The sequence below is a fragment of the Schistocerca americana genome, chromosome 6 (assembly GCF_021461395.2).
Source record: "Schistocerca americana isolate TAMUIC-IGC-003095 chromosome 6, iqSchAmer2.1, whole genome shotgun sequence".
Lineage (NCBI taxonomy): Eukaryota > Metazoa > Arthropoda > Insecta > Orthoptera > Acrididae > Schistocerca > Schistocerca americana.
Window position 1 is genome coordinate 249,480,594 of NC_060124.1, and position 25,913 is coordinate 249,506,506.

Here is a 25,913-nt window from a genome sequence, read left to right on the forward strand (position 1 = left end):
ATGCAAAGGTATAACAATAGCATATTTCAGTCTATCAGGGAAAATGCCCTGTTCCAGAGAGCTATTACACAGGTGGCTGAGAATCTTACTTATCTGTTGAGAACAAGCTTTTAGTATTTTGCTGGAAATGCCATCAATTCCATGTGAGTTTTTGCTTTTAAGCAAGTTTATTATTTTCCTAATTTTAGAGGGAGAAGTGGGTGAGATTTCAATTGTATCAAATTGCATAGGTATGGCCTCTTCCATTAACAGCCTAGCATCTTCTAATGAACACCTGGATCCCTCTATATCCACAACATTTAGAAAATGATTATTAAAAATATTTTCAACTTCTGACTTTTTGTTCGTTAAGTTTTCATTCAATTTGATGGTAATACTGTCTTCCTCTGCTCTTGGTTGACCTGTTTCTCTTTTAATAATATTCTAAATTGTTTTAATTTTATTATCAGAGTTGCTGATTTCAGACATGATACACATACTCCTGGATTTTTTAATAACTTTTCTTAATATAACACAGTAGTTTTTATAATTTTTGATAGTTTCTGGGTCACTACTCTTTCTTACTGTCAGATACATTTCCCTTTTCCGGTTACAAGATATTTTTATACCCTTAGTAAGCCATGGTTTGTTACAAGGTTTCTTACGAGTATATTTAACTATTTTCTTGGGGAAGCAGTTTTCAAATGCATTTACAAAAATGTCATGAAATAAATTATATTTTAAATTGGCATCAGGTTCACGGTACATCTCATCCCAGTCTAACTGCTGTAGGCTTTCCCTGAAATTTGCAATTGTTAAATTGTTGACTGAACGTACTACTTTGGAGGACTGTTTAGTATTGCTGAATGGAGCTATGTCATATATTGTAACTAGCTGTGCACCATGATCAGAAAGACCATTCTCAACAGGCTGAGCATTTATCTGGTTAAACTTATCTTGGTCTATAAAGAAGTTATCTATCAGTGAGCTGCTATCCTTTACCACCCGAGTAGGAAAATCAATAACGGGTGTCAAATTGAAAGAACTGAGTAATACTTCAAGGTCATTTTTCCTATACCTCTCTTTCAGAGAATCTACATTGAAGTCCCCACAAATAATAATTTGCTTCCCCCTGTCTGACAGATAGCACAACAAGGAGTCCAAATTTTTCAGAAATAGATGAAAATTTCCTGATGGGGACCTATATACAGTTACAATTATAAATGTGCCTTTATTTAATTTAAGCTCACAGGCACATGCTTCTATATGTTTCTCTACACAAAACTTTTTTGTTTCTATACTTTTTGCACAATGACAACTTTTGACATATATGGCAACTCCTCCTTTCTCCATATTTTCTCTCATTACATGTGCAGAGAGCTTATAACCACTTACATTTACCTTATCCATATCAGTAACAATGTGATGCTCAGACAGGCATAGTATATCTATTTCATTCTCAGCTTCTAAATCTTCCAAACAAACCAGAAGCTCATCTACTTTATTCTTTAAACTCCCAATATTTTGATGAAATATACTTACATTATTTTTAATTATACTTTTATGAGAACCTTTCCTTATTCTAACATTTGCAGTAGTCTCCTGTCTGAGTTTCTCATTGTGATTAGGCCTAGTTCCTATACCAGTGGTCACATGGTGTTCAGAGAGGCAGATTATGTCAATTGGGTTGGGTGACTTTAGTTCGTCAATGCAATTACCTAGGACTGAGATACAACTTGGTGGAGATAAAATTTCTGGTGATTGGTGAAAATTTATAATTGATAGCTGTGATTGGTGATCCAATGTGCTAGAATTGTGCTGTTGAATTTCTTTCCTAAACTGAAGATTTGTTTCAATCCTGACCTCTCATAGAACTTGACATCTTTCTGTCTTACCTATCCTAAAAAAGGTGCTGCTCCAACACCTGTAACCACTGGTATTTTACCATTCATGGCAGTGCCTCCCCCCCCTTAAATTTCCTGCTATTACCCCAGCCGGGATCGCCTATAACAAGACAAAGACATTAAATAGCACTGCAGATAGAAACACTGGAAGGCACTGTGCAAATGGTGGACAAATTTAAATACCTGGGAGAATTTATAACAGGAAGGAACAGAAGTGTCAGTAGGTCATGGTTTTCAAGGATCTAGAAAAAAGGCCTACTGGCCTTCAACAACTTGAGAAAATTGTTTCTTCTGTGGGAGAATGAGCAATAATTTGGCAAGCCAGTGACTCTGGAACAGCAGGTAATCTCTACTTTAGATGCACCAGAAAAAGCTACCATTGGATGGCAAGTGACAGCTCTCCAGGCTCAGCACTGAAGCTAAGTATTGTATTGGAATACACTATACGCACCTTTGTTCAGCCTAATCCCCTCATGATGGATACCAGCAATAATCAGGTAGGTAGATCTTGTTGATCCATAAACCAGCAGATGTACCCTGTCTGCTCACCAAGACCAGTGATTCAGGCAATCAAAAATACTGATACATTGTTCATTACCTTGAGAGATTTCGCCTTTAGATCTCTTAGGTGTATATCCATCACACACACATGCACACCCCCCCCCCTCCCACACACACACACTAATCTGTAACCAACCTCAAATCTGTAAGAGCACCCAGTCCTCCAAACTTCCAATAGCAATTGCGAGTCACTGTTGCAGGGTTGGAAGAGGAACAAAAAAGTGGAAAATCATCCACAAATAAGGAACAGGGCACAAAGGCTCCTTACTGTGTACATCGTACCATTAATAGCAGCTTATAATATTGCCTTAAGGAACATCATTCTCTTATTCAGATCAGTCAGATACAACTCCATCAACTCTGTATCTAAAATACATTGTAACAGGAAGGACCACATAAGTACAGGCAGCCTTCCAGGGAAGCCCCATTGGCAGACCTTTATGAGAATGTACTGTGCTTCCAAGAGGTATCATGCACCTTATCTATAAAAAATGCCGCTCACATTTGGTATACATAGTTAGAGTGTCTGTAGAAGGTTGATCGCTCCTGAACCACAATGAGAACAACTAACAAACTTGTCAGTAGTGGAAATCGATACCTCCTGACCCACAATGAGAGCAACTAAAGAACTTCTTGATCTCAAGGTTCCAGATCAGGTGATGGTTTATCATATATTCCAATGTCTTTCCTACACAAGTAGTTAAGGTGATGATTTGGTAACTGCTGAGGCTAGTTTGCCCTTCCCTGTTTAGAGCAGGGAGACCAAAATTGTCTTCCTGTACAAGGTGACAAATTGTTCTATATGTTCATTTTATTCAAAACTTCTGGAAGGATTTTCTTTGATTTTTCTTGAAGTTTCTGCAGAATGTTGTACTTGATTTGGTCACCAGCAGATGTAGTATAAAGTCTCAGAGAGAGAGCCAAACCTAGCTTCCACATGGAGAAGGGCCAATTACAGTACTCAGTGTTATTAGACATGAAGTTTAAACCATCCCTTTCATTGTTTAGATGGTGGTTTGGGATTCTGGATCCAGGCTAGGAATAACAATAGTCTTGGCTGAATGCTGTGTCATTGTCTGGGCAATGTCTGTAGGTCTGATTTAGAGACATTACTCCTTCAGTCCAGTTGTGATAGGTGGCCTGCTTTGCTTTCAAGAGATTCTTCTGACTGCTTCCCATACTTGTGCTGTGCTAATAATACAGTGATTCATGAATAAAGTTGGCAAAACAGGCAATAAAAAAGCAGACAGGATGCTAGAAGAGACTGCTGAGATTCTCATCAGCAAAGAAAGCATCTGATAACATATCAATGCCAATAAAATTAGTCCCCCCCATTACTTCAGTATGAATACACAAATAAGAAACACAGAAAAGTTTTTGCTGACACTTGTCTTTACCAGCTGCCAACTGATGTCATTCTCACTTGACTAGAAATAAAAGTACAAATGCAAAAGTTCTCTAGGTTCTGTACCAAGGATAGGTATTTGTTCATGTCAACAATAACAACAACATTTATTTTCCTTCAAAATAAGCATCTTTTGATTTTCCATAATTATCAGTTTGAAAAGACTAGTGCCAATCATAATCTGCTGATAGTATACTTTATAGAGATAGCCAGAATGGTTGCTTCTGTCTGTTAATGTGTAACTTGACTCATTCCACTTCCTGAAACATTCGTTCCACGCTAGGATTTGCAAAACATGATGTGTGAATGAATGAATGGAGTTTTCAAAACTGGTTGTCAACTTTGAACAGTGACATAATGGTAACAGAAGTATATACCTGGAATAACATTTGTAGTGATAACACTATACACAGAGCATCCCAAAGTCTAGCTTGGGATGTAAGGTGATAGTTTGTTTGTTAACTGGCAAAGTCAATGTGTGTGTTAAAAGAAGGGTCTTTGCTACAGTTACTGAACTGCTCAATAAAAGATCATGTACAGTTTCAATCTTCTGCATTTACATAGATTGCTGATATGTTCATGATGTCACTGGTCCAAGCAGGTGACATTAGTTTCTTCACTTTATCTTTAAACTGTTTACCTGAAAGAAGACCCAGTTTCCAATCTCAAGTGCATTCAGCAGCATGCTTTCAGCTCTGGGTCCTTGTCCTTGCCCAAGTGATATCACAAACATGCGTTTTCCCATTTTCATCTGCAGATATAAAGAGATTTTCAAACAATTTATCATCATATAGCAGCAAAGAAGACTACCACAACAGTTATCTCAAAATCAAAACTATGAGGAACATGTTTGATGATTACAACATCTTTACTCAGTTTTAATCTGTATCTATTAAATTAAGATGTGGCAATACAAAGATGAAACTGGAAATAAATCCTGACATAGATCATAAACAAGACTAAATTTATTTGAACAAATGCAAAAGCCATTTCTAGGGATTTCTTAGAGGCTCTAGACAAGTAAAATTTATATCTGAAATATAAACTGCAAAAATAAAGACTGTGAATTACATTAGTCTAGTGAGACACTCATATAAACAAAGAGAAGCAACTAAAAATACTGGATCTAATATCACAATAAGCATATGAATAACAAAATGGAAATAAAATGTGAGGACAGAATGAATGACAAATTGAAGCAACATGATCAGTACTTAGCAAAAATGAGGAAAGGCAGCCAGTCAACTACAAATGACTTGTGGATGGCACACAGGCAATTGTAAACCTAAGTACAAAACCACAAGTGTTCCTCCTGCTGCATCAGCAAATACAAGTGATCTGCACTCGCATGCGCGCACACACACACACACACACACACACACACACACACACACACACACAGGTATATATACAGATCACTTGTATTAGGTGGTGCAGCAGGAGGAACACTTGTGTTTTTGTACTTAGGTTTACAATTGCCTGTGTGCCATCCACAAATCATTTGTAGTTGACTGGCTGGATTTCCTCATATTTGCTAATTACTGATCATGTTGCTTCAATTTGTCATTCATTCTGTCCTCACATTTTATTTCCCTTTTGTTATTCATATGCTTATTGTGATATTAGATCCAGTATTTTTAGTTGCTTCTCTTTATATATAAAAATATGCTGTAACTTACCAAACGAGAAAGCGTTGGTATGTTGATAGAGCCAATAAAAAACACACAAACACAGACACAAATCTCAAGCTTTCGCAACCCAAGGTTGCTTCATCAGGAAAGAGGGAAGGAGAGGGAAAGACAAAAGGATGTGGGTTTTAAGGGAGAGGGTAAGGAGTCATTCCAATCCCGGGAGCGGAAAGACTTACCTTAGGGGGAAAAAAGGACAGGTATACACTCGCGCGTGCACACACACACACACACACACACACACACACACACACACACACACACACACACACATCCATCTGCACATATACAGACACAGGCAGACATATGTAAATGCAAAAAAGCTTGGAAACTGTCTCAGTCAATTAATTCAAAATGGTAGATGATAGGGAACGGCAAATGCAACTTGGTCAAATACATGATGGGTCAGAAAAGTGAAAGAAAGAGAGAGGAATGTAAGATTTAGTGAATATAGAGAAGATAATGCATGTGAGATGCTGATAAATCAAAATTTAATTGATCCTCTCCTGACTGTATAAAGGTGACAGAATTGTGCAGACAGATGGAAACTGTAATTTGCTGCATGAACATACAACTTTTGATAGTCATGTGAAATTTGTAAATTAATCAGAAGATTACAATGTACACGATGTCAAGATGGACTTATTAGATTCAGATGAGAGTGCTGAGGATGGTGAAACTGTTGCTGAATTAAATACATCAGAAATAAAACATGTATTATATCAAACCAAAGAAAGAAGTAGGTAGAGGCAGGAGAAACCCCCAAATAAAGCATCTGGATGTACTGTTGAGTGAGTTAGATGTAGCACAAGACTCATTATGGGAGGATAAGGATAATGAATCAGAGCAACATGTCAAAATCAAGTTCCTATTGAAATGTATAGAATAGAAACTCAACTTTCAGCAAACACTGATAGTCAAAGCAGTGTTCTATCTGATTTGATTTATGAACACATTAAAACAGAGTAAGTTTTTGTTTAGATGCTTGTTATGGCTATGAAGTTATTTAAGTGCTACTGGTGTCTGCAGCAAACCTATTGGCTGTAATAAGAGGGTGCTAATTTGTTAAGTAGGAAAAGGTAAGATGGAAATGAATTTCGATGAAGCTAATGAACAGGTACAAATCATGATACACAGTTGCAACTAACTGCCTTATTTATATGAAATAGACTAAGTGAAGGAGGGGAATTCTATCACTTTTGAAATTTGAATGGAATTTCCTATTCTGAGGACGAATTTGCAACCTGAGTAGGACAAGTTTCGAATATAAAATCTGTACAAAGAAAGAGTTATACCATATTTTGATTACTAATAAAGAAGTATTTTCAGAGAAACCTGGTTTAGTCCATAAATTTGAATACAAAATTGAAACAGTGCCACATGAATCACTTTGCGGACATTTTAATTAGGTACCATTAGCTAGGGAATAAACTAAACTTCATCCCAATAGGCTTCAGAAGGCCCATTGGTACCGACCGGCTGCCATGTCATCCTCAGCCCACAGGTGTCACTGGATACAGATATGGAGGGGCATGTGGTCAGCACACCGCTCTCCCGGCTGTATGTCAGTTTACGAGACTGGAGCCGCTACTTCTCAATCAAGTAGCTCCTCAGTTTGCCTCATAAGGGCTGAGTGCACCCCACTTGCCAACAGCACTAGGCAGACCAGATGGTTACCCATCCAACTGCTAGCCCAGCCAGACAGTGCTTAACTTCGGTGATCGGATGGGAACCAGTGTTACCACTGCGGCAAGGCCATTGGCTAGCTAGGGAGAAGAGGGTGCAAAATGAAATGAACTGTATGGCAGAGTGGTGAATTACAGAATGATGTAGGACTCAAAACAGTAATCCATTGATTTTAGTTAATAAAAAAGACTGCAGAGTTGTAATAGATGCATACAATTTGAACAATGTTGTAAAACATGACACAGATAATCCAGAATGTTTAGATGATATGTTGCAGAAATTTCACAATGTGTGGTACACGACAAATCTATATGTGACATGGATTACTGGCAAATTGCCTTAGAGCAGGAATAAAAAAAAATAGATAGTTCTCCTCTTTGCTGGGAAATGCTGTCCACATTAAGTTATTCCTTTTGGACTGAACGCATCTGTATCAGTGTTCATACAAACTCTTGATTACATGTTAGGAAAAGCACTTAATGCCAGAATTATGATCTATGTTGATGATTTGCTGATAGGAACTTTTTCATGGGAAGAACACTGCAACTTAAAGAATTTTTCCATGCACTGAAATGTGATGGAATGACACCAAAGATAAAGAAATGCAAATTCATATTATAATGACATCGGGGAGAACTAAGGACCCATAAAAGATTGAACCAATAAAAGACTTTCCACTTCTGAAAACTAAAAAAGATTAAAAGCATTTCATGGTACTTACAATTTTTATCACAAATACATGGTGGGCAAGTCTTTCATGATCCAAATTTATGTAATTTACTAAAGAAAAATAGTTCTTTTATCTGGACATGTACCTTTCACAAGTAGAGCTCCCAAATATGAAATAAAAGAAGCTGTAGCCATTGTCTGGGGTTTAATAATTGCAAAGAATTTCTGTGAGGGCACAAATCTGTGGTTCATCTGACCACAAAGTGTTGTCATTTTTAAATAACTGTGGTCTGCTACACAGAAGGTTGACAAGATGGGCATTGTTTGTACAAAAATTTGACTATAAAGTATGTGTTGTTCTGTATAAAAATACATGCCCCAGAACAAAGGTGGGTTCTTTGGTTTGTTCTGGGAGGAGATGGAGTGGAAATAGAACAGGTAAAATATAAGTTCACTTTATTCCAATACGGTTATGAAGATTTACTGAACTCTATATAATCCATTTTCAAAGGAATGTTCTGAGCATTTAAACTGGCTGCATATTAAAGTATCACTTGATACAGAGAAATTTACAAAATTCTTCACTTGAAGAATACAACATAATGTTCACATAAAGTTCGTTCTACGACAATGCTGTCATCTTGACTGTTGACTGCAGACTGGGTCAAGTTAGGTTAAGTAGACCATTGATTCCAGCAGTGTAGCAAAGTTCCACTAGGTGTGGCTACATCAATATTTCTCACTCATTAGTGTGGCATGCAGTGACAATACTGTTCTGAGGTTTTGTTGTAGGGTACCAACCTGGCTTTGACAACCTGCTCTTTGGGCAACAGCACATTATGTAAGAAGTGTAGACAACTACATATAGCTGATTCATTGTCAAGATTACCATATGATCCTTATGCGATAGTTAATTAAATAGATATGTATGACATATACATAGTAATGTATTTCAAGGGTGTTGAGGGAAGAAAGTAAGTAGAGTCTAAAAAAATGCATTGCTATCAGAATGAAGAAGAAAGTCTGAAATAAGTTAATACCAAATTTGATGCTAAAGATGAAGTTGTTGAAAAATTAAAAAATATTGTAAAATATATGTTGGTTTATTGTATATATGACAGAATGTAAATGGACAAGAGCTGCATGTGTGTTGGCTAGTCATATATGTATCATAGCTAACAGACTACTTTCATTTGGCTTTTGGTCACTGTTGCCAAAAAAGATGTGTAGATAAGATAGCTGAATCTGTGACTTTTAACAACATGATGAGAAAAGTAACTGAGAGAGTATAACGTGTGGTAAATTTCGAAAGTTAAAAGTGTCAAATATGACTAGCCATGGTCCAATGCAAAGCATACAACCCAAAGATAATTTAGAAATCTTGGCAACAGATTCTTACAGTCCATTACCTAAAACTTCTGGTAACTTTACATATATATTATTTGTGCTAGATACATTTTCAAAATTTGTTAGGCTGTGTACTTTACATGACTTCATAACCAAAGCAGTGTTCGACAGATTTGTAAATGACCATTTTGTAAAAATCAGGAAGTTAAATCAATATTACTGGATAATGGACTTCGATTTATTTCCAAAATTTGGACTGATGGAATGAAAGACAAAGGAGTAGAAATTATTTGCATATCTGTTTACCACACACAGGGCAATCCAGCCAAGCATTACATGTGCAACCTAGGTAGGTACTTCACAACATATTGCCACAACCACCACAGGATGTAGGGCAAATATGTAGCTGAGAAAAAAGAAATTATGAACTATATGCCATATGAAAGCACCAGATTTATGGCAAGTTTGGTTACATTGTTTGTTAAGCTGAAAAGTGTAGTGGAAGAACTGATTAATTTTTCATCATGACACAACTTCAATGCTTCACAAGAGTAAGAATTACTGAGAGAAAAAATGCACAAGTGTACATTAGGAAGAATCAAAATACATGATACATATCTAAAACCAATTATGTTCAATATTGGGGAAGCTGTTCTCGTGAAAACTCATGATAAATCTAGTGACACAGACAATAAAATCTCAAAGTTCAAATTCATTTATAATGTGCCTTTCATATTTGTTATATCCACAGACAGGTAATAAATTAAAATGATTAGTGTTTGTACTGTATAAAATTATGTATCAGTGCCTAATGTGCTTACTCTATGTATATGGCTATGTAGTAAGAGATACATATTGAGACAATTTTGACCAACAAGATCCCTGAAAAGGCTTTGATAAATGCAATCAAGTTTCTTGCTTTAATGCAGATTGTAATAAATACGAATCACGGTTATTTTCTAATTTCCAGTTTATATTATAACACAGACATTTAACTATACAGCACATAGAGATAAGGATTATTAATTTTAAGAGAATGTCTGTGTAAGCAGGCTGCAGAGACACTTAGGCTTGTTACTAAGTTATAGAGAATATAAAATTCACCATGAAAACTTATGTTAAGGGCAAAAATGATTTTCATATATATGAGGAGAAGGCCAGCATTGCCCATGTGTGTCCATGCCTGTACCACAGAGCATCTGGCCTGTTGCTTAATGTTTATGACTTAACATCTCCTGAACTACATGTCATACAACAATAAAATTTTGCACTGGCACTCAGTGTGAATAATGTCTGTAAAAGTAAATGTGTCATGAATACAGTCAGTATGATACACATATTAAATTATATTCTCATAACTCATGAGGTGATTTTACTGCACGAATAGCAGAACCTAATAAGCGATACATATTTTTCCTTTCATCATTTTGTACGGCTTGTCAGCAAGAAAAAGTTTCGTAAAGGTTTGAAATTATGTGTAAAGTTTGTTGCTAGTTACTAAGTGCTCTCATTCTCAAATATTGGATTAACAAAATTCATGCATTGTACACCTATGCTTCCCCCCGTCCCCACCCCCATCCCCATTCCCACCCCCATCCCCCACCCCCCCGCCACCCCTCAAGCAACTGTCATCTGACAGCAAGGTATGTGTGTTCCAGGTTTGGTTGACATTGGTCCACTGGTTTTGGAGGAGATTTGGAACACACACACACACACACACACACACACACACACACACACACACACACACACACACACACACAAACACATGCAAGTGCTCGCATATGTCTGCTTTTATGTGTGGATGTGCACTTCGATTTTGCAATGATAAATAATAATAATTAATTTCTGATGCTTAAACTTTGTAGAGGTCAGGGAAAAAACACACAGATCAGAAAATAAAAGATATAGAAAACTAAAGGGCATTGAAGAAAGAGAAAGGTAGTGAGAGGAAATGCCATGACCAAAGAAATTAACATCTGTTTAATATCTACTTTTAATGACAATATTATTCCATCCAATGCCATCCTGGATTTTCATTGTTTGTTTTCACACCCTTTTTGTTTTCTATATCTTTTATTTTTTGACTTGTCTATTCCTCCATCCCCACCCCCACCCCCAACCCAACCACTCTATCATGTATAATGCACTTAAGCTTTCCACTCTCATTTACTATGAAAGGATGTTTACATCAGTAATCACTGCCTTGCTTATTTCTCGTTCTTCCACCTTTAAGCTCCCAAGTTTTCAAATCTCATCTGGTGCAGTCCCCAACAATCGGTCTTTCCTTCTCATCCCGTACAGTCAGTCTCCCATATTCTGGGTGACTTTTCCATAACTATTCCCATTTCCTAAATCTCGCTGGTCTTTTTCCCTCGTGCCCCTTTCTTCCCCTTAAAACCTTCTGCCAGGAGGAGGCGGCACTAGTTGCAAATTTCCTAAAGTTTCACAGGTGCTCTCCTGCCGCCACATGGTGAGTACATTTTTTATCCAAGCAACTGAAGGTGTTCGAGAGATATAGTCATAAGCCACACTTTTGTCGAAATTGAGGTATTCACGCTATGACATTCTTTACAATACTCTCCTCATCTTGGATTGAAGAAGTTCTGTCTTTCTGCAACAGGTGGCAGGTGATGACGTAGTGTAGTTCTATACTCTGCCACCTGGTGTCTTTTTCAGAAGACACACTGTCACAAGCCACATCAAAATGGCCGGATGCTCACACACACCTGAAGGTGCTTTGCACATTCTAGGCTGTTCAACATGTGATGCCTTTCTAACAGCAACAAGTAACCCAGAATTACGTGCAGAAGAAATTACACAAATGAAAAAACAACACAAATTCCATCTGCGAAAGGCTGACAGCGGGTAAAAATATGATCATGTCTTTAACTTCTCTGGCTAAAGGGACTGAGAAAGAGCACAACATAATAACAATGGACATGAAACAAATGTTTCCTATGCCAAAAGTATCTGCTGACCCAGCATTCTACAAGAGAAAAATATGGATGTATAACTACGGTATCCACAATTGTGTGTTAAATAAATGATACATGTTTCTGTGGAGTGAGAAGGGTGGAGGAAGTGGTTCAGATGATGCTGACAGCTGTTTATTAAAATTCTGGGAGATAATTAACACTCAAGCCAAGCTCAGAGGTTGTTCTGAGATGCCTGTGCTGTGGAGATGAGTTTTTGCAGTACCAGGGATTGGCAGATGCTGAAAAGGTGTAGGTCATTGTGAAAGGAGAGGTGGTGCCCAGAGAAAGGAATCTTTACAGTTAGTTCATTTGGGGGAATTCCATGGTTTAGGCAGCATTTGGGTTTTAGTCTCTCTGATGGCTCTGTCCGCACCTCTGTCCACATTAAACCCACCAACCACTGACAGAAACTGCATTTTGACAGCTGTCATGCCTACACACAAAAAAATCGCTCCCACATAGTCAGGGACAGGATACTTTTCTGCACTGACGCAGAAAGATGGAGCAAGAGTCCACTATGGCAGGAATAGTGTGAAGGAAATGGGAATGATGCAGAAATGAGCAAAATAGGTGTTGATGGTTGTGAAAGGAACTAGATATGGGAAAATTCGTGTAAAGATGTGTAAAAAAATACTTAATTACACACAGAAACACTCACAGATATGCAAAAATGTGCACAGAAACGTGAAAATATGGACAAGTACATTAAAACACACAAAAATGCGTGAAACCATGTACAACAATGCACAAATAGGTTAAAATGTACAGCAATGTGGGTGAAATGGAACAATGAGGTTTCAGTGTGTGTGTGTGTGTGTGTGTGTGTGTGTGTGTGTGTGTGTGTGTTTGTGTTTGTGTTGTGATAAGCAAAGATGGAGGGAGGGGGGGATGAGAGGTTGAGGATCAAAAGTTCATGTGGCATCGGCAGAAGTGGAAAGTGAAGCTCTAATATATGTCAGGATGAGGGATGAAGTCGAACCAATAGGAATAAATGTAATTAACTATCAGAAAAAAGAAAGTAGGACATTAGATGCTGCATCAACAATCTGTGAGGTCATGAAGTCCGATATGCGCGAAACGTTGTTGATACAGTGTGGCTCGAAAGTAGATGCTGTTTGGAAATAAAGACAAAAAGAAAAAAAGAATGGATGCTGAGAAAAGTAATACTACAGAGAAGAGCACAAAGGAAAACATCATAGGACTGTTAAGATGGAAGAAAGCCTTGCAGCAAAAATCAAACTATGGAAACCCCAGGCAGGAATTTCAAAAATGTAGGAAAAGATAGATTGCTACTTATCGCAAAGAAGAGATGTCAAGTTGCAGACAGGCATGATTAAAAGACATTCACATGTAGCTTTCGGCCACAGCCTTCATCAGTAAAGACAGGACACACACACACACACACACAAAAAGCAAGCACACCACACACACACACACACACACACACACACACACGGCTGCCAACTCCAGCATCTTGGGCCAGAAAATAACATCAAGTGGGATGCAAACAGCAGTCTGGAGGGGAAGGGGTAGTAGTGTACAGGTGGGGAGAGAGACAGATGCTGCCTGGTGGAGTGTGCCGGGACTAGACTCCAGCAGGCACAGCATCAGGAGGTTGTGGGGCAGGGAGGTGGGGACAGAAGGAACAAAAATTGAGAGGGGTGGGGAAAAGTGGGTGGATGTGTTGGCAGAGGGCTGCAAAAAAATAGGGTGAGAGACAAGAATGGGGAGGAGATGATAGGACATAGGGGGTGGAAACTGTTGGGTGCAGGGTATGGAGTCAGTATATTACCTCATTACTGTGGGCTGAGGCCAGGATAATTAAAGGAGCGGAGATTGTGCTGTAAGGATAACTCCCATCTGTGCAGTTCAGAAAAGTTGGTGGTGGAGGGAAGGAGCCAGATGGCTCAGGTAGTGACACAGCCACTGAAATCAAGTTCTGCTGCATGCTGTGCCACAGGGTGGCCAACATTGCTCTTGGTCACAGCTTGGTGGTGGCCATTCATCCTGGTGGACAGCTGGTTAGTGGTCATACCAATATAAAAAGCTTTGCAATGATTGCAGCAGAATTGGTAAATGAAATGGCTGCTGTCACAGGTGGCCTGGCACCTGACTGCGTTGGGAAAACCTGTGACAGGACTGCAATAGGAAGTGCTGGGTTTGTGGACTGGGCACGTCGCAAGATTCACTGATGATATCTTCATGATTTAAATCCAGGGCCAAGACACCCTATCTTCATTCCTTCATAACCTCAACACTTTCACTCCCACCCACTTCATGTGGTCCTCCTCAACCAAGCACATCACGTTCCTAGACATTGACCTCCTCCTCTCTGATGGCTCTGTCCGCACCTCTGTCCACATTAAACCCACCAACCACTGACAGAAACTGCATTTTGACAGCTGTCATGCCTACACACAAAAAAATCGCTCCCACATAGTCTCGCTACCAAAGGACAATGTATCTGCAGTGACAAAAACCCCCTTGTTTAGTATGCTGAGGGTCTCACCAAGGCCTTCACAGACAGGCATTACTCCCCAGACCTAGTCCGCAAATAGATCTCTTGTGCCTTTCCCCCTCACAACCCCAATCCTCCCACCAACCCCAAAAACCAGCCACAAACAAGTGTCTCCTTCGTCATCCAGTACCATGTCAGAATGGAACAACTGAACCACATCCTTACCCAGGATTTTGATTACCTATCACCATGCCCTGAAGTGAGGGAAATCCTACCCCTCCTAAAGTGGTGTTCCGTTGTCAATCCAACGTCAAAACACACTAGTCCATCCCTATGCCTCCCAATCCCAACCTCTTGCCACCTGAATTATATCCCTGTGGAAGATCCAGGTGCAAAACCTGCCCAATCCACTCACCCAGCACTTCCTATTCCAGCCCTGTCACAGGTTTACCCTAGCATCAGGTGCCGAGCCAACTTTGAAAGCAACCATTTCATTTACCAGCTCTGCTTCAATCATTGCACAACTTTTTATATTGGTATGACTACCAACCAGCTGTCCACCAGGATGAAAGGCCACCACCAACCTGTGACCAAGAGCAAAGTAGGCCATCCTATGGCACAACATGCAACTGAACATAACACACTGGGTGTCAATGGCTGCTTCACTACCTGAGCCATCTGGCTCCTTTCCTCCACCACCAGCTTTTCTGAACTGCGCAGACAAGAGTTATCCTTACAATACATTCTCCACTCCCATAATTATCGTGGCCTCAACCTACAGTAATAAGGTAACATACTGTCCCCATGCCCTGCACCCAACAGTTTCAACATGCCCCCCCTTCCCCCCCCCCCCCCCCCATATCCCATAATCTCCTCGCCATTCTTGTCTCTCATGCTATTTATTTGCAGCCCTCTGCCAATGCATCCGCCCATCTTTCCCCGGTCCTCTCCTTTTTTTCCTTCTGTCCCCACCTCCCTGCCCCACAATCTCCTGATGCTGTGCCTGCTGGAGTCTAGTACCTGCACATTCCACCAGGCAGCATCTGTCTGTCTCCCCACCTGTACACTACTACCCCTTCCTTTTCGCCTCCAGACTGCTGTTTGCATCCCATGTGATGTTATTTTCAGCCCAAGATGCTGGAGTTGGCAGCAGTGCGTGTTTGAGGTTTGCTTGCTTGCTTTGTGTGTGTGCGTGTGTGTGTGTGTGTGTGTGTGTGTGTGTGTGTGTAGTCTCTTTACTGCCGAAGGCTGTGGTCGAAAGCTACATGTGAGTGTCTTTTAATCATGCCCTTCTGCAACCTGATGTGTCTTACATTTGTTCAGTAAACTAGATGGAAAAGCTGTAGTGTCATATCTCAAAGAGGAACTTGACACTTTTAACACAGGACAGGAGCATGTAGAGGAACGGTGAATCTAGTTTACAGGAATAGTTGATGATGCACTACTAACTAGATACATAACCAGAAGAACAGTTCATAATTGGAGGGATCCGCCATTGTATACAGTCACTGTAAAGACACTTCTGAAGAAACAGAGATTACTGCATAATAGGTGCAAAATAAGACACAGGGCTATAGTTAGAGAGATGCTACATGAAATGCATTTGGCTGTCAAGAGTGCAATGTGAGAACCATTCAATGACTACCATAACAGAATACTGTCAAATGATATTTCATAAACCCAAATTATGGTCATGTATAAAGGCTGTTAGTGGCACAAAAGGTAGCATCCAATCACTGATGGATGAGACAGGAACTGCAATTACAGGATGCAAAGCAAAAAGCAGAAATGCTTCTTGACTGCTTTACAGAAGAGAACTCAGGAGAATTGTCCCAACTTAATCATCGTATTTTTAACACTAATGGGGTGAGTGACGTAAGTGACAGTGTCAGTGTCAGTGAGAAAGTGCTGAAGTCATTCAAAATGAACAAAGCTCCAAGGCCTGATCGAATTCTTATTGGGCTCTGTAATGTATGTGTGGCTGAGTTATTTGCTTTTTTTAACTGTAATCTATTACAGATCCCTCAATCAAAAACCTGTGCCCAGCAGTTGAATGAAAGCACCGGTCACATTCATTTACAAGAAGGGTAATAGAAGTGATCCACAAAACTACTGTCCAATATCCCTGACATTGATTTGTTGTAAATCTTAGAACACATTCTGGGTGCAAACATAATGACGTATCTCTCACAGAATGACCTCCCCCATGCATCGATGACACGTAATATGATTTACTCATATCTTTATTGTAGACCACTCTGATCTGAAATGTCCAATAAGCAATGACGTCATGGCTGTTGAACGATACCAGTCCTGTCATTGTATTGACTTTAGGTCCATGTACTAGAGCAATGGTGATCCAGCCATTACCGTGTTGATGGACATCATTGTTGCTAAGGGTAAAGTTAAGAAATGGTTCAAATTGCTCTGAGCACTATGGGACTTAACATCTGAGGTCATCAGTCCGCTAGAACTTGGAACTACTTAAACCTAACTAACCTAAGGACATCACACACATCCATGCCCGTGGCAGGATTCGAACCTGCAACCGTAGCAGTCGCGTGGTTCCGGACTGAAGCACCTAGAACCGCTTAGCCACAGCAGCCGGCTAAAGTTAAGAACTCCACCAAAGAACACTTGATGGACCGTGCAGGATGACTTGTGCACCTACATAGTTCTCGGTATTAATAGAAATATTGTCTATTGCTTTGTAAACTGGAAGGCGGGTACACCTTCTCCTCCTATAATAATCGTGGCATCTTCTGTGTGAGTGGTCCAATGCTGTTGCTCGAGCGGCTGCACGAAGATGACGCCTTCTTAACAAAATCATTACTCACATAGACGAAACTGTTCCTCAAGGTCACATGTGGCACTGGCTACAGCGGTAGCAACGTCATTTTCCAATGTATTACACTGAAGCCCACTCGGCCCTGGCACGGGGCCAGCCATGTTATGATTACATTGCTCAGTGCTACCGGCAGCTTTAGTAATTTAGAAGCTGCTGGCTGCTAAGTGGTTGCATAATCTTTTACCTCAGACATCCTAAGGCTTTGGATGAAGGCAGCCAGATAGATGCAGTATTTCTTTATTTCCAAAAAGCACTTGACTCAGTACCACTTCTGCACTTAGTATCAAAAGTGCAGTCATGAATCAAGTGAAATTTATGACTGGATTGAAGACTTTTTGGTAGGGACAATACAGCAAGTTATCTTTGATGGAGAGTCATCAACAGATGTAGAAGTAACTTCAGGTGCATCCCAGGGAACTGTTGGGATCATTGTTGTTCGTGTCATATATCAATAACCTTGATGACAACATTAATAGTAATCTCAGGCTTTTTGCAAATGATGTACTGTCTAAAACAAGTTGCATAAATAATCAGTCAGATCTGAAAGTGGTGCAAAAACTGGCAACTGGTCAGGAATGTACAACTGTGCACTTCACAAAATGAGAAAGTGCAGAATCCCATGACTATAATTTCAATGGTCACAGTTTGAATTGATTAACTCCCTGTGTAATACTTAGAAGGAATTTGAAATGGAATGAGCACAGGCTCAGTTGTGGGTAAAACAGGTGGCGTATTTTGGTTTATTGGTAGAATACTGGAGATATGCATTCAGTCTACAAAGGATATTACTTACAAATCATCCATGCAACCAAACCCAGAATATTGCTACCAGGGGATACTGAATGTGTCCACAGAAGGGTAACAAGAATGGTTACAGGTTTGTTTGATCTATGGGAGAGCGTCACACAGGTAATGAAGAAAGGGAACTGACAGACTCATGAAGATAGATATAAACTATCCAGAGAAAGCCTACTAACAAAGTTTCAAGAACTGGCCTTAAATAATGACCTTAGGCATGTAGTACAACCACAAATGTATCACTCCAATGGGGATCGTGAGAACAAGATTAGCTTAATTATAGCACAGACAGAGGCACTTAAACAATCAGTCTTCCTTTGTTTCATATGTGATAGAATGGGAAAAACCTAATAACTGGTACCTTCAGATGTACACTCTGCCATGCACTTCAAGTGGTTTGCAGAGTACAGATGGTGATGTAGATGTAGACTTTTAGGCAGAAGGCCTCAGATGATGGTTAGCCAATACATGATATGGGTGACTCTTTTTGATGACGCTTAGGTTTATTCTCCCCTCTATCAGTTGAGGCTGAGGGCTTATATGGTCTCTCTGCCCTCTGTCACAGCCACATCCTTTTCTGTTTCGTGTTTTTAAACATTTAACATTTAATACTGTGTCCAAATGTTGTTACATCTACATCTACATACACTATGTGATCAAACGTACCCAGACACCTGGCTGAAAATGACTTACAAGTTTGTGGCGCCCTCCACCGGTAATGCTGGAATTAAATATAGTGATGGCTCACCCTTAGCCTTGATGACAGCTTCCACTCTCGCAGGCATATGTTTAATCAGTTGCTAGAAGGTTTCTTGGGGAACAGCAGCCCATTCTTCATGGAGTGCTGCACTGAAGAGAGGTATTGATGTTAGTCAGTGAAGCTTGGCATTAAGTCGGCATTCCAAAACATCCCAAAGGTGTTCTATAGGATTCAGGTCAGGACTCTATGCAGGCTCGTCCATTACAGGGATGTAATTGTCTTGTAAACACTCTCCCAGAGGTCGTGCATTATGAACAAGTGCTCGATCGTGTTGAAAGATACAGTCGCCATCCCTGCTCTTCAACAGTGGGAAGCAAGAAGGTGCTTAAAACATCAACGTAGGCCTGTGCTGTGATAGTGCCACACAAAACAACAAGGGGTGCAAGTCCCCTCCATGAAAAACATGACCACACCATAACACCACCGCCTCTGAATTTTACTTTTGGCACTGCACACACTGGCAGATGATGTTCACTGGGCATTTGCCATACCCACATACTGCCATCGGATCGCCACATTGTGTACTGTGATTTGTCACTCCACACAACATTTTACTATTGTTCAATCATCCAATGTCTACATTCCTTACACCAAGCGAGACATCATTTGGCATTTACCAGTGTGATATGCGGCTTACAAGCAGCCACTCAACCATGAAATTTAAATTTTCTCATCTCCGACCTAAGTGTCATAGTACTTGCAGTGGATCCTGATGCATTTTGGAATTCCTGTGTGATGATCTGGATAGATGTCTGCATATTACACATTACAACCCTCTTCAACTGTTGCCAGTCTCTGTCAGTGCACAGATGAGGTTGGCCTGCGCACTTTTGTGATGTACGTGTCCCTTCACATTTCCATTTCACTATCACATTGGAAACAGTGGACCTATAGATGTACAGGAGTGTGGAAATCTCATGTACAGACGTATGACACAAGTGACAGCCAATCACCTGATCACGTTTGAAGTCTGTGAGTTCTGCAGAGCACTCCATTCTGCTCTCTCATGATGTCTAATGACTACTGAGGTTGCTGATATGGAGTACCTGACAGTAGGTGGCAGCACAATGCACCTAATATGAAAAACGTACGATTTTGGATGTGTTCAGATACTTTTTGATTATATAGTGTACATACTCTGCAAGCCAGCATACCATGAATGGTGGAGAGTAGCCTATAACACAACTAGTCATTTCCTTTCCTGTTCCACATGCAGATGGAGTGAGGGAAAAACAACTGTCTATATGCCTCCATAAGAGCCCTAATTTCTAGTATCTTGTCCTCAAGCGAAATGCATGTTGGCGGCAGTAGGATTTTCAAGCAGTTACCTCCAAATGCCTGTTCTCTAAACTTTCTCAGTAGTGTTCTATAAAATAAATGTCTTCTTCCCTCCAGGGATTCCTACTTGAGCTCCCAAAGCTAACACATAACACTTGCATGCTGACTCAACCTCAGGGGGACAAATCTAGCAACTCGCCTCTGAATTGCTTTCATGTCTTCTTTCAATCCAACCTGGTGCAGATTCCAAAAACTCAAGCAGTACTCAAGAATAGGTCACACTAGTATCCCATACTCGGTCTCCATTACAGGTGAACTACACCTTGGTAAAATTCTCCCAACAAACCAAAGTCGACCATTTGTCTTCCCTACCACAATCCTTCCATTTCATTTCATATGGCTTCACATGTAATGCCCAGATATTTAAATGATGTGAATGTCAAGAAGGATGCAACTAATACTGTATCCATACATTACAGGTTTGTTTTTCCTACACTTCCACATTAACTTACAATTTTCTACATTAAGAGCCAGCTGCCATTCATCACACCTACTAGAAATTTTGTCTAGGTCATTTCGAATCAACCTACAGTCATTTTTCTGTGACACCTTCCTGTACACTACAGCACTGTCAGCAAACAACAGCACACTGATACCCACCAGATCTGCCAGATCACTTATGTATACAGAAAATAGCAATGGTCCTGTCACATTTTCCTGGGGCACTCCTGATGATACCCCTGCCTCTGATGAACACTCACCTTCAATGACAACATACTGTGTTCTATTACTTAAGAGGTCTTCAAGATGGTCATATATCTGGGAGTGTATTCTGTATGCACATACCTTCATTAACAGTCTGCAGCAGGGTACTGTGTCAAATGCTTTTCGAAAATCCTCCATCCATAGTTCATAGTATATCATGTGAGAAAAAAGCAAGCTTGCGTTTCACATGAGCAATGTTTCCTAAATGTTCATGGAAATGAGCTTTTTGGTCTCTAGAAAATTTATTATATTTGAAGTCAGAATATGCTCTAGAATTCTGCAGCAAACCAATGTTAGGAGTATTGGTCTGTATTTTTGCGACTCCATTCTTTTACCCTTATGTACAGCTTTCACCTACGCTTTTTTTCAATAACTTGGGACTTTGCACTGGATGAGAGATTCACAATAAATGCAAACTAAGTGAAGAGTCAATGACATTGGGTACTCTTTGTAAAACCGGATTGGGATTCCTACTGGGCCTGGTGATTTATTTGTTTTCAACTCTTTCAGTTGTTTCTCTATGCCAGCGATGCTAACAACTATGTCATCCATACTGGACTCTGTGGGATGGTCAAATGTTGGTATGATTGTATGATTCTCCTGTGTGGACGATTTCTTAAATGTGGAATTTAAAACTTCAACCTTCCTTTTGCTATCTTCTACTACCAAACCAGGCTGGTCAATGAGTGACTGGATGGAAGCCTTGATGGGGTGATCTTCAGCAGAAAAAGAAATATGTTTTCAGAATCATGCTGTAATTAGGAGAAATAGATGAACTATTTTGAGGCACAGGGTGCCCCATCTTTTCCAGGGAGCCTCCTGGCAAAGAAACTACAGTACACAGTATTTTACTCTCCAGCTGTCTCTCTTCACCTTGGCCTGCTCAAAAAGCCTCCAGGATGCTAATTTTGCCATATTGGCTGTTTATTTCCTTGGTCTGTTCTGCCATGTTGTATCATGCCTTCTGTAGTTGTTTGTTGGGCAAATGGCTAGGTAGTTGCCAATCACCAGTACTTCACAGCCCACGACACATTTTGAAGGTCTCTACTAGGTTATCATGTTTAAATGGACAACATACTTAGTAACAACTTTTAGATAAAATCTATTTAAGGGAAATTGCACAAATGAATTGTAAGAAAATGAAATGCCAACAGCCATCCTTATGATCTTTATTTACGGTGTAGCTACCAGTTTTGGTGCTTCACTGCGCCATCTTCAGGCCTTATTTACTACTGAAGGGGTTATCACGATCTGTATATTCGCTGCACCAGTGGCCACCATAACTCGTTTACACAGACTATCTGTAACTGTGATGTCAGCACTCCAACCATCATGCTTGAAACGAAATACTTACCATCATCCTTATGATATTATTTATTGTGTAGCTACCAGTTTCAGCACTTCAGTGCACCATCTTCAGGCCTTAGTTGATGCTGAAGGGGTTATCACAATCCATATGTAACCATCTGTAACTGTGATGCCAGCACTCCAACCATCATGGAGTGCTGACATCACAGTTACAGATAGTCTGCATAAACCAGTTATGTTGGCCATTGATGCAGTGAATATATGGATCATGATAACCCCTTCAGCATCAACTAGACCTCCAGTCAAAAAGGATGGACATACAAAAAATTGAATAAATGGATGTTCACATAGTACACTAATTCTACAACATTTCATGCCCTTTGAACCATTTACTTTGGTTAGTGATAAGTATTGGGAGGCGCAAAGACCAGTGCAATCTGCTGCCAGTGAGTAAAGTGACAGCAGTGTCAATAAGCAGTACTATTAACACTGTTATTTCTCTGAACAACTGACTGATGTGACAGGAGTCTTATGGTACCAAAGGCTTCTGACAGTTTGATAGGCAGGCAAGAATGGTACAATGAAGCCTAGACAGTAATTAGCACCAAACCCACTGATTTTCCATTGAGTATTGAAGGTCATGGAATAGATAATTTTGTGGTGGAGGAAGTGGGAAAACAAGAGGTGCAAACAAGAATAAAAATACAAGAAGGAGAATATTGAAGGTGTTGAATATCACATGTACATAGAGACAAAAATATTAGCCCAAGACAGGAAAAGATAGATGGAAGCATCAAACCATTGAACATATTGAGAACTTCAAAAAACAAATTGCTTGCTGTGCATATGCATTGGTCGACCACTGTGCATGACAAGAATTACATGGTACATGAAAGCTGGCCAGTGCTTATCTTTGGGAGGCACAATTTGCCTTCCCCTGGGCTCAGGTGGATATCTCAATGATGAGTCTCATTGACATTCCGAACCTTTCCACCCAAAAAGTAATCCCTTTTTTAATGCTCCCTAACCAATCTCCTTTTCCCTCTCCTGAAGAAAGTTAGGACTGGTATTTTCTTCTTTAAGTGTTCCTGTCAGTAATACTTACAGTCTCTGACAGAAGTATTGGCCAACCTTTCAGTCTGTAATTTCACAAAGTTCTTATTTGAATTTTCTGTATCAAACCCATGACAACATTAACATTCAATGCAACTGAAAATACAATTTTTGGTTGTTGTTGTTGTGGTCTTCAGTCCAGAGACTGGTTCGATGCTGCTCTCCATGCTACTCTATCCTGTGCAAGCTTCTTCATCTCCGAGTAACTACTGCAACCTATATCTTTCTGTTTTGATAAATTTCATATATATTATACTGTATCAACTGTAAACAGATTACAGAGTGGTAAAACCCAACACACTGAAAATTGAGTTTTTCTTACCCTTCAGTGTATACTAACTACAGCACATAAAGGCAATAAAAATATATTGACAAATACCTTGTCAGCAAATTTGTAAAGATCTGCAGCTGGATCTGTCCCAGTGGAAAGTACAAATATCAGTGGCACTGCAGGACCTGACTCCTTGTACATGGCAGAAAGTTCAGTTGTCTGTGGTTCAACAAACTGTTGACCAAGGTTATGGCTAAGATATATCTGCATTGAATTTGTAACCTTGTCTGGCCGTAATGCTTTCAGGATTAGTAAGTGCTGGAATTCGTCCAGTTCTGACTCCCATGGGTCAGGTAAAGGCTCCCTGCAACAAACCAAGAATTCTGTTTCTAGCACTTTGTACTTTGTAATATTCCAAAGCCTGTATTATTATTAAGAATTGATTTATATTACCCTGTGGCTGACATTTTAGCAAAATTAAATACTACTCATGGGGCAGGGGATTAATAACAGCTCAAGGTGAAGTCATCACTGATCTGGCAGAGCTATGTTAACTAAAGATGATTACTTGACACATTCTCTTGTACGGTGTCACAGTAATAAATCATTTTTGGTATACTGAGACACAATATCACTGCAGAGCATTATTTTAATAAAACTTTGGAAAAAAAATATCCAAGGAAAGTTAGTAATTGCGCCACTGAAGTAATTATATGTAAATAAAATTCTGAGATTCCATTGATAACTATTTAGGTAGAGAGATGTTTCTTGAAGGCACTTAACGTATTTAACAAATAAAAATATAAAAAAAAAAAAAAAAAAAAAAACAGAAGGGCGACTTTCGAAAATTAAAGGGAGAAGGAGAGAGACAGACAATATGAATCAGGAAGAAAGATGAATTTAAAAAGAAATCCAGTAAAATAAAGTAAAATACACTCAGAAATAGATTCAACAACTGACAGTATTACGAAGCTGAATTCAGCAGCTCAAAAGGCAAACACGTATCAAGAAAGCAAAAGATATTTAATAAGAAAAAAGTTGATGGAGTATGTAGTAAGGCTAATATTATATAGTTTGAAAAATATTTGTAGCTGCTATGGAGATTCTTATCACATGGAGCTATCCCCTACAGCAAATAGCAATAAATGAGGAAGGAAGTACATTTTAAGGCACATATTTGGAACGCATGAAAAGTAAAAGCTTACATTTAGTGAATGACAGTAAGTAGAGTACAATATATGTAATGTAAAGTATACATTTCTGTTTGTAGCATACTATTACAAGGAAAAATTATCATACACAATGATGTGAGGTGCATTTAAATGACAAAGAAATAACTTATGGTTCCTTAATGCTCATGAACCTAAACTAATGTTCAAAAAACTGCCAAAGTTCATGCAAAAACAAATACAAAACTTGTTACAAATTATGAATGGCCACTTGTTCACACAAAATATTAAGTTCATACAAAAATGAACACAAAACACATGTTACAAAAAAAAAAAAAAAAAAAAAATAACTGGTTCCAGTCACTTTTCAGTCATCTTTACCCATTTCTGTTATAGGATATGTTTTAAGCTTATTATAAATATTTGATGCTATCAATGTGTAATATACTTCAGTAGTTTCTCAATATCATCTTCTTACTTCTTTTTCATGAGAACTTTCACTGACCTAAAGGAAATGACTTAAGTGTCCTTTGATATAGGGCCTAGGAACCACTTGCATTTTTTTTAAACTGTACGAATAGTACAGAATGTTAGAAGGAGTAAATTATTCTTTATCCTGTGCCTCTTGCCATTTTAGAGATGATAACCTTTTTATATAAAAGGGTACCTATTTCTCTTGTTTTTACTGCATAAACTTCAAAACGACTAAGGTGACTAAATTAGGTGATAAGTGACATACACGTATCTGGAATAAGTATTAGGTCACAAATTTTTAACTTCCTTTTCATCACACCTAAGTTGCAGTCAGATGGTGGATAAGAGTGCCCTCCAATGAGTAAACAGTGGTAGAGTTTATCAAATTTGCCATTACCTTTTAAGAAAAATAACATTATTACAGCCGTATGATTGCAATTCTGGCCACCACATG

General features: G+C 39.3%; 1 protein-coding gene and 1 pseudogene across 1 annotated transcript in view; both read right to left on the minus strand.

Annotated features, from left to right (window-relative positions):
• Positions 1-25,913, minus strand: part of LOC124620075 (dynein axonemal heavy chain 1-like) — an 804,068-nt gene that overhangs the window by 120,020 nt on the left and 658,135 nt on the right. The window contains exons 46-47 of the mRNA XM_047146741.1: positions 23,925-24,180; positions 4,490-4,600 (exon numbers count right to left, since the gene is read on the minus strand). Coding sequence (XP_047002697.1) covers positions 4,490-4,600; positions 23,925-24,180 — 367 coding nt within the window. The remainder of the gene's footprint in view (positions 1-4,489; positions 4,601-23,924; positions 24,181-25,913) is intronic.
• On the minus strand, positions 7,183-7,300 carry LOC124620398 (annotated as a pseudogene).